This window comes from Micromesistius poutassou (genome assembly GCF_964030765.1).
Source record: "Micromesistius poutassou genome assembly, chromosome: 11".
NCBI lineage: Eukaryota > Metazoa > Chordata > Actinopteri > Gadiformes > Gadidae > Micromesistius > Micromesistius poutassou.
The window spans coordinates 16,467,829-16,477,828 of record NC_140281.1 but is presented as its reverse complement, the minus strand read 5'-3'; the positions used below and the strand labels follow the sequence as shown (position 1 = coordinate 16,477,828).

The window sequence follows — 10,000 nt, the reverse complement described above, 5'->3', positions numbered from 1 at the left end:
GAGTAGTTCTGCCCTCCAAGTAAGCAGTCATCTGGAAGGGTGGGGGGGGGGCACAGACAGTGTCATTGGGGACAGAGAGGGAGGATAATTGTACAACCTTTATTCATATTTATCATATTCTTCCCGTTCTGCACAGCACTGCGACACACTGTAAAGGTTTTGTTTTCTGAAATGCGACACGATGCCCCAGAAATCGATAGAAGGAGAAAGAGAGCGAACAGAGCAATATACTGCAGCATAGAGAGATATACTGCACCATAGAGAGAGAGAGAGAAGGAGAACGGGACCAATAAAAGGGCAGAAGTGAGACCAACATAGAGAGTGGACAGAGGTAAATAAATAGATAGCGAAAAAAGAAAGAGACAGAGACTAACTCAAACCGAGAGAGCAAAAGCGATAGCGAGAGAGACTTAAGTCTAACCGAGACAGAGAGAGAGAGAGAGAGAGAGAGAGAGAGAGAGAGAGAGAGAGAGAGAGAGAGAGAGAGAGAGACCGAGAGAGAGACCGAGAGAGAAAGAGACAGGGATAGATAGACTAAGACAGAGAGAGAGAGAGAGAGAGAGAGAGAGAGAGAGAGAGAGAGCAGCTGGAAAGAAGAGAAATGCTAAGAGACAGATCACTCCATCCATCTTCTTCTGCGTTGTTGACGCACTTGAGAACCAATCAGAGAGAAGCAGCCAGCTGCCACTCAGTCTACACTCCTGACGGGTGCTCAGTGTGTGTGTGTGGGTGTGTGTGAGTGCGTGCACAAGTGTGTGTGTGTGTGCGTATTTGGAGGGGCGTGCTTGCGTGTGTCTTTGAGTGGAGTGAACGAGTGAGTGAGTGTGTACATAGCTCCGTATTCAAGTATGTGCGTCAGTGTGTGCGTGCGTGAGTGCGCGTGTGTGCGCGCGCGAACGATGGCGAGCGACATTATGACGACCAATCACACGTTTTAAGGAGAAGGTGTAAAAGGATGAGGCACCGAAGCCTCAGCAGGAACCTGTGAAACGATGACGCAAGCCCAGCGCTCGCTGTTACAGCTGGGCCGATTGGACAGATTACAATAGTGAGGATGGCTGGACGCACGCCGCTCGAGTATAGCGCCCACAACAGACGGTCAGATGGCCAAATTAACTTCCAGCGGGCGGCGTTTCACGTGCACAGTGTGGTTCAGACGCAGGATCAGATTAAACTATGCGGGCACAGTGGGCGTATCTGTGTGTATTTCTGTATGGGCCAGTCTGTCTCTATATTCCGTTGTGTATATTTCTCTGTGTGGCTCTGTGTGTGTGTGTGTGTGTGTGTGTGTGTGTGTGTGTGTGTGTGTGTATTTGTGTGTCTTTATGGCTGTGTATGTAAGGGTGTGTGCATGGGTATCGGTGTGTGAGTGTATTGTATATCTCCATGTATGTGTGTTTCATTGTGTGCATTTTTTTCTTGCACTTGTCTTCATGTGTTAGTATTTATGTGTAATTGACACACATATGTATGTCTCCATGCGTGTGTTTATGCACTTGGGTGTCTATGTCAGTGTCCATGTGTGTGTGAGTGTATTTAAATGTATGAGTGTGTAATTGCTTGTGCGTGTGTATCTGGATGCATATGTCAGTATGTGCATGTGTGTGTGTGTGTGTGTGTGTGTGTGTGTGTGTGTGTGTGTGTGTGTGTGACTCACTGGAGGTGGGCGTGGGTAGGTGTCATAGGGAGGGGGGGGGCTGTCTTGTTTAGGACTGGACGACACGTCCTCCTCATGGTCACTCTCACTCCAGTAATCTGAACAAGGAAAACACCAGTATTACAACTCCAGTATTACAACTCCAGTAATACAACTCCAGTATTACAAGAACGGTATTACAACAACGGTATTACAACACCGGTATTACAACACCGGTATTACAACACCGGTATTACAACTCCGGTATTACAACACCGGTATTACAACACCGGTATTACAACACCGGTATTACAACTCCGGTAATACAACACCGGTATTACAACACCAGTATTACAACAACAGTATTACAACACCAGTATTACAACAACAGTATTACAACACCAGTATTACAACACCAGTATTACAACACCAGTATTACAACACCAGTATTACACAGTACAGCATTACACAGTATTACAACACCAGTATTACAACACCAGTATTACACAGCATTACACAGAATGACACAGAATTCAGATTTAGACGCATTTATAGTAGGACAGCACAGCATCCATGTTACAACATACCAGTATTATACATAGAAGTATTCAAATATTGTTATTGTCTGTCTTTCTATCGAGAAGGAGAGAGAGATAGAGAAAGAGAGAGAGACGGAGGAGTTAGGGAGAGGGAGAGAGAGAGAGAGAGAGAGAGAGAGAGAGAGAGAGAGAGAGAGAGAGAGAGACTTCCTGAGTGTTTTCTGCGTTAGCCTCCCTCACCCTGCTCCTGACGTATCCTCTCTCGCTCAGCGTAGCCCACGGCGGCCATGTTGAGACGACTTAACCACCTGGAGACAAAGCAAAGGGGAGGGGCCATGTCATAAGGTCATAACCTGCTTCTTTTCTATTGGTCGTTGCTCCTAGATTGGTGGACAGCGATCATGACGGCGACAATAATGAAGAGGTGGATGATAATGTCTTCGCTCATCTCTTCTGCTAAATAGGCCTATTACATAGTACTACTACTCTCACAAGACAAATCCACTCTGTACCGTAACAATGTAATATTATTGTACTCCAGTCCCTTAATAGTACAGTATCAGTACTGGAGGCGGGGCGTGTCGGTTACCATGGAGACGTTGCAGCGAGGTGGGTTGTGGCTGCTCAGATTTAAACACGACCAACTATCACTCGACCAGAATAGAACTTATACAATTCCCTATGTGTTCTGTACATGGAAATATATTAAGACTCACACAAGCCCACTACCAGACCAATATAAACGCAGCCGCCCATGCACGGACGGCCGCGGTCTAATACATAACAGACGGAGGTTGTGTGTTGTAACCGAGGGAGAGTTGGTGTGACAAATTCTTTCACCTGTTCATATCGTCCACTCCATCCGCAGCGAAGTAGAAACTCTTGACCTTGGGGTGGCAGGCTTTGAAAGCACTGAACACACACACGCACACACGCACGCACGCACGCACGCACACACACACACACACACACACACACACACACACACACACACACACACACACACACACACACACACACACACACAGACACGGATCCACACACACACACACACACACACACACACACACACACACACACACACACACACACAAGAGCACAAAAACATTAATTTACATACAAGGCAGAGAGAGAAACACACGTAGGCAGTGACGCATACAGCAACATGCACAGTATCACAAGTCACACACAAGGTAACACACATGCACAGGCCCCAGTTACTCACACAGACATTATTATATATATATATGTTTATATCCCTATATATAAATAACACGTGAGTAAAAGCAAAATGGAGAGAGAGGGTGCTCGTGTATGCTATGTGCAGAACCAAATAATTCCTCACACCTGATCAAACACACAACCCTCATCGAGTTGGACCATTCATTCATGCACATGCAATGTCTCAGGACACAAGACAACAACATGTATCCTTTATATATTGATGGACACACATGGCCTATATATTTAAACATGCACCCGCAGGCAGCGGGGAATAAACATGTTTATTTTATGATGTTGGATGCGTACTATTTCTTGCGACACTCGCTCGCTCGATCAATCTTAAACTCGGGCAAGCTGACGAAGCCTTCTGCCTTCTCGTCCTGAGAGAGAGAGAGAGAGAAAGAGAGAGAGAGAGAGAGAGAGAGAGAGAGAGAGAGAGAGAGAGAGAGAGAGAGAGAGAGAGACAGAAGATAGAGAGAGATAAGAGAGAGAGACAGAGACAGAGAGAGAGAGAAAGAGAGAAAGAGAGAGAGAGAGACAGGAGATACAGAGAGAGAAGAGAGAGACAGGAGAGAGAAACAGGAGAGAGAGAGAGAGAGAGAGAGAGAGAGAGATAGAGAGAAAGAGAGAGAGTGTGGGTGAAGAGAGAGGGAAATTGAGAGAGGGTGAGGGTGCAAAAGAAGGTAAACTATAAAGATACCGGGAGCTGATCAAAGGGAAAATAAATAAGAAAATGCAAACTTCAAATTACTGTGAGCATTGCACAGCTGGCCTTTCCAGACCCAGATCTGCCTAACAGGAGATAATAAGCTCTTTGGGGTGAGGATGTCGGAAGCAGACGTACAGGAAGGCATTACCACTGCAGAGCGGGAAACCATTTGCTTAACGTCTCGCAATCAGAGAGAGACACGCTCCTTGGCTGTCGTCAGATCTGCTGCAGTTGTTGCTCCCAGTTTTAACAAGGACATTCACTAAGCATTATTAAGTCACTGAGCAGACGCTTTCCTCCAGAGCAGGTACATAGCAGGCGGGGGTTAGGGCTCCTTTTAGCAAGGATGACGACAGTCAGACTGGGGACTTTTGGGTTTGAATAAAGAAGGTTTCATCTGGTAGTCAAACACCCTGACAGGGCGTTCATGCCGCGCCACAAGTCAAATCTTGCCGCAGGTTTTTCTAGCGACAAATGTCACCTGATACGCGTCTCTACGTTGACTTTGTATGGAGTCGTGTCGCCGTGTCGCGTTTGGTGTGAACGCACAGTTAAAAGGCTACACTATCCTGCTTGGAAGTTGAAAGGTCTAACCCATTATAACTAACGTATTGTTTGCTGGTGTTTGTTTATGGAAGTTGTCGAGGGCAATGTGGGCATTGTAGTTTTCGTAAGGGTTAGGGTTATATTTTGATTTGGTGCCACAAGGTTTTGGGCTGATCACATGACCAAAGACGGATCTTAAAACGTCTCACACATTCTTGCATGGGTCCCTGCAAGAATATCGTAGCAGCACAGGGCTGAATGCCACCCCCCTTCATCCTGTCCCTCCCTCCCTCCCCTCTCTCCCTCCCCTCTCTCCCTTTCTGATGAGTCACAGCGACCCAAAGGCTGCGACATCACGGCACACGCCGCTGTCCAGGAATCACACAAAGCAATTATTTCGTTCTCTCTCTCTCTCTCTCTCTCTCTCTCTCTCTCTCTCTCTCTCTCTCTCTCTCTCTCTCTCTCTCTCTCCAGGTCTGCTTGTGAATCTCAAACCCTGTCCCCAGCTCACGCTACAACCCCTTCAGGTCAGCAGGGAACGCTGTGTTAAATATTTATCCACTTGTACTTTTTTACTACCTTCTCTTTAAGAATTAGTAGTCAAGGATTATCGGGGGGATGAGGGGAGGGGGGGGGGGGCGGGTCTAGATGAGGCTACCCCCACATCTCCACATGTCTGGGGATTCCATTTACATTTCCCTTTCATAAACTCTTACTGTGTGTTCACACCGCACTTTGTCCCATTTCGCCTATTCGCGCGAATAGGCGAATGTTGCCGCGCGACAAATCATAATCTGTCGCTGTGCATTTTTGTGTGCATTCGCGGGGCGAATTATTCGCGGGGCGAATTTTTTTTTTGCCTGACAACGGTCATTCATGCCATTCTCATCAACCATGGCCGAGATGTGTGTCTGTACCTGTTGTGGAAGAGGGAGAGCCCGTCGTTTATGGGTTAATAATATAATCCGGAGGCGCACACCGCTTTGTGCCGTGATATTATATATATCGTATATATTATATGATATAGATATTTATATATTATATGTAGATATAGAGCGGGAGTCGCAAACGGCAACAATCACTTTCTCCTCCAAGCTGCGGTTCACTGAACGGTTGAACGGTGATTGGCTGTTTTACGTTACTTCACCCAGGGAGTGAACTGATTGGCTGTTACGTGACGTCACCCAGGGAGTGAACGCTGATTGGCTGTTTTACGTTACTTCACCCACGTTACCCACAGGGAGTGAACGCTGATTGGCTGTTTCAACGCGAATGCCGCGAAGAAGTTGAAATATTTTAACTTTATTCGCGGGGCGAATTATTCGCGGCGCGAATCCACGTGAACGCGCTCGCCGTTCACGAGGAAAAATTTCGCGCTGTCAATCAAATCTTGTCGCGCGTATCGGCGAAAAAAAAATTCGCCCGATTCGCGTCTCCACGTTCACTTAACATTGAAACGTGTCGCGGGGCGAAGTGCGGTGTGAACACAACATTAGAGATTAGATATGAATAATTTAATCATAAAAGAGGGAGACTGGGTGTGTGTGTATTTGCATATGCCTGTGTCCATGTGAGCGTGATTTTTGTGTGTATGTGTGTCTGTGTTTGTGTGTGTGTGTGTGTGTGTATGTGTGTGTGTGCGTGTGTGTGTGTGTGTGTGTGTGTGTGTGTGTGTGTGTGTGTGTGTGTGTGTGTACAAGCGCTAGTTCCCTTCAAGGACCTCACCATCTTGTTAATATATGCATGGGTTCACATTTGTGCATGCGTGTCCTTGCTTGTATGTGTGTGCGTTTGCACACGTGTTCAAGCTTGTACATGCATGTGTGTGTGGCCGGTGTGTTGAGTGAGATGTGTACGCGTGTACGGGTGATTGTGTGTATGTCTGCCTTTACCTCTGTGTGCGTGTTTGAATGTGTGCTAGCTTCTTCCTGCATGAAAATGTGTTTGTGTGTGTGTGTGTGTGTGTGTGTGTGTTATTTAGCATGTGTGTGTGTGTGCCTGTGTGTGTGTTATTCTATGTGTGTTTATCTATATGTGGTTATTAAGCATGTGTGTGTTATTTTGTATGTGTGTGTTTGTGCATGTGTCTGTGATTTCACATGTGTGTATGTGTGGTTATTTATTCTCGTGTGTGTGATATTTCACATCACATTTAGCCTGCATGTGTTATTGATATTAAAGGGGACATATTATACCACCAGGTGTGAGTGTGATTAGCCATTACAAGCCGTTTTGAAAATGTGCATCTTCTGACATCACAGGTGGGCGTGTCCACCTAGATGTGTGCTGGATAGATCAGTCTACCAGCCTACCCAGTGGACTGTAGCAAACGTTGCTCATCTATCCGTCATACATCTAGGTGGGCACGCCCACCTGTGATGTCAGAAGCGGCACATTTTCAAAACGGCTTGTGACGGCTAACCACACTCACGCCTGGTGGTGTAATATGTCCCCTTTAAGCATGTGTGTATGTGTGTGATTTCCCATGTGGTTGCCCCCCCCCCCTCACCTCCTCATTGATGTACCAGTACAGGCAGGTGTCCTTCAGGACGAACCAGTACTTCTTCCACTTCTGGGAGAAATAGCCCTTGGCGTCCCTCTTCCTCCACAGCCAGCCCTCGCAGTCGCCCCGGCCCAGGGCCTTGCAGGACACCCGGCGCCGGCTTAGAGAGGCCAGGGCCCGGCCTGGACCGCCACGTGGACACACAGGAAGCAAGAACAGGCTAGTGTTAGTGAGGGCCGCTTAGCATGGAGGGGCTCATAGAGTGGAGGGGATCATCCAATGCCCTGTATCCAGTATGAGTGGGACTGACATAGGAGGGCGGTGGTTATATACTGATGGATTGTCTATTTCATCATGGATGTCCGTTGTTGTTGCAAAGGTGAAAATAGTCAAATCAATTCATCCCATTCCTGGAGCTGGAGGTCCAATTTGTTCACACAAATGGATTTGCTTCCTGTCGCGTAACACTGGGAAAGAGGAATCGACCTGTGAAATTGAAAACTTTAAGTTGTACGCGAGAAAAGCAGGAAACAGAGCACCTCCCTCTTGATCTCTCTCTCTATTTCTCTCTCTCTCCATTCTGTATCATTGGGGCTTTTCCTGCTTGTCTTCTTCAATCACCATATACTCCTACACTAAGTGTCACATGATATACTTATACCAAAGGGGTGGATGGATGTACTCTGGCAGTCAGACAGTCTACCGCCATGTGGTTCAGAGCTACCTACTGGTAGACTGCCGACATTGAGATTTGAACCCAGGGCCCCGTTTCCCGATAACGATGGATCCACGCTCGTACGATTCGTCGTACGATGGATCTCACGATGCATCGTTAATTTTTTGCGAGCTTTTCCCGAAACTCCTCTTAACATGAACGCGCGTGCTCTGCTCTTACGACGTCGTAGGATTGTAGCTGTCCACTGACACGGTGCTGAAATGGGCTCGGTATGAGGGGGAGACGCAGAAATGTTGTTGGATTAAACTATATTTTGTGGTAGCAAAAAAATATCTCCCCATCAAGGCCAACAACAGAGTAGCCTACGAAAAGAATAGACTAATATGAATGCTACAAATATTAAAACACAATTGATATCCTGAACGCACCGTGTGTAGCCTACATTGTTTGACGGCATTCTCTCCCCTGAAATAATTCCATATTACAAAAATAAAAAATAGCATGTGTCTGTGTGACAACTATAGCATTTATTTAAATGTGCTGATTTCTGAAACATGCTTTGCGCCGCAAAGAGGGCAGACTTTCTCTGATTCCGCAGAAGGTTTCATTCATTCATTCAGTGATTGGCGCGCCGTGCACTCTCTAGAAACTTTGGTGTCAACATTAAAAATGCAACGTTCCATTCACTCATTATCATTCAAACGCAGAGGCATTGACACGGCTATTGCTGTTGCTGGTCTAGATCGATTCCTGCCCATATTGATGGGCAGGGGTATGATGATGCGGGCAATGTAAGCGGGAAAGGCACGCATCGCAGCACAGTTTCCCGCAGCAGTCTACGTTCACTGCAGAAACCATGCTCTCAACTTGGCGATTGTGCACTCCACTAAGGTCAGGGATGTTCGTAACTGTCTAGACACGGTCCAATAAATAGTGAACTTCATCACAGCCTCACTGACGCGCCTACAGTGCTTTATGGCAAACAATCGCATCAAAAAACAGCGAGAGAGACAGCAAGTGCCGCTCGCAAGCGACCTCCCACACGAGCAATGGAATCATTTGATTTTATTATATGCCTTGTGATAGGGTTGCCTTGTGACGTGGCGTTTCAACGGTACATTTATTTTTGGAATTTTAAATTGCTGCAATGAATTATATTTGTGTTGACTTCTAACATGTCTCTGTCTTTGCTGTTTGAATCTAACAGTAGTCTACGAGTAATATATATGCGGGAACCACTGTTTTTGGGGTATTACGAAATTGCACCAGCTGGACATTCAGTGGTATTGGATGACGTGTTTTAATAAAACACATCCAATACACGGAATGTCCAGCTGGTGACTCCACTGAGGCTATAGTAACGATGCGTCTTAGTGCTCTACGAGTACCCCTGGAGCCGTCGTTAGCTACGAGGGTTTTAACGACGTCGTTACGTAACGATGCTTTCGGGAAACGGTCTGAAAATTCAGCGATGATCGTACGAGGATTTTAACGACGTTGTTAGGCTAACGATGCTTTCGGGAAACGGGGCCCAGAACCTTGGGGTCACCAGACAGCACTGCAACTCCCGCCGCGCTGCGGGGGCACAGATCAGCCGAGACAAGCTCTGCACTGCGACGGTCCCTAAACCTTCCCTCCCTCCTCACTTCCCCCCTCTCGTCTCCACCGGGGACGACCGTGAGGGCTGGCTGCCGATTGGGCGGACGGCGAGGGAATGCAATGCGTCGGGAGCCGGCTCCAGCAGACGGAGAAGGGAACTGTCTGAGCGGGATTCATTATTTCAGCGCCCGAGGACATCCCACTCCATTAGACGAGAAGTGACACAGCACGGTGCCGGTGTTTTAAAATAAACCCTGCTGCCACTCGATGACGTGCGGGGTGCCGCACAGACCGGCCCAGGTGAGGCGCAGGCGATGCACCCCAGTGCATTCTGGGGGAATAGAGGATCCCCGTGGGGGGCCACGTACTCGTTTCTCGCTAGTCACTTGTTATCGCCTGGTCTTTTTATTCAGCGTGTGTCATTCTCGGGGAGATGGCAAGGCCGCAGAGGAAGTGACATCACAAGCAGGCAGGGTTTTGGTGAGATTTTGGTTTCCAAACTCTGAGCAGCTTATCTGCAGGTTTCAACTGGTTCAATTCAAGACCTACTTTTATAACTTTTTATACA

The 10,000-nt window shown here is 47.2% G+C and overlaps 2 protein-coding genes across 2 annotated transcripts in view; both read right to left on the bottom strand.

Annotated features, from left to right (window-relative positions):
• The window catches only part of cnksr2a (connector enhancer of kinase suppressor of Ras 2a), a 45,822-nt gene that overhangs the window by 5,483 nt on the left and 30,339 nt on the right, over window positions 1-10,000 (bottom strand). The window contains exons 15-20 of the mRNA XM_084475141.1: window positions 7,164-7,339; window positions 3,706-3,779; window positions 3,016-3,087; window positions 2,416-2,483; window positions 1,658-1,755; window positions 1-31 (exon numbers count right to left, since the gene is read on the bottom strand). The exon at window positions 1-31 is cut by the window's left edge and continues 197 nt beyond it. Of these exons, the coding sequence (XP_084331267.1) occupies window positions 1-31; window positions 1,658-1,755; window positions 2,416-2,483; window positions 3,016-3,087; window positions 3,706-3,779; window positions 7,164-7,339 (519 nt within the window). The remainder of the gene's footprint in view (window positions 32-1,657; window positions 1,756-2,415; window positions 2,484-3,015; window positions 3,088-3,705; window positions 3,780-7,163; window positions 7,340-10,000) is intronic.
• Window positions 8,688-10,000, bottom strand: part of LOC311355379 (toll-like receptor 13) — a 52,313-nt gene continuing 51,000 nt past the window's right edge. Inside the window, exon 5 of the transcript XR_014637431.1 lies at window positions 8,688-8,771. The gene's annotated coding sequence lies outside the window, so the exon portion shown is untranslated. The remainder of the gene's footprint in view (window positions 8,772-10,000) is intronic.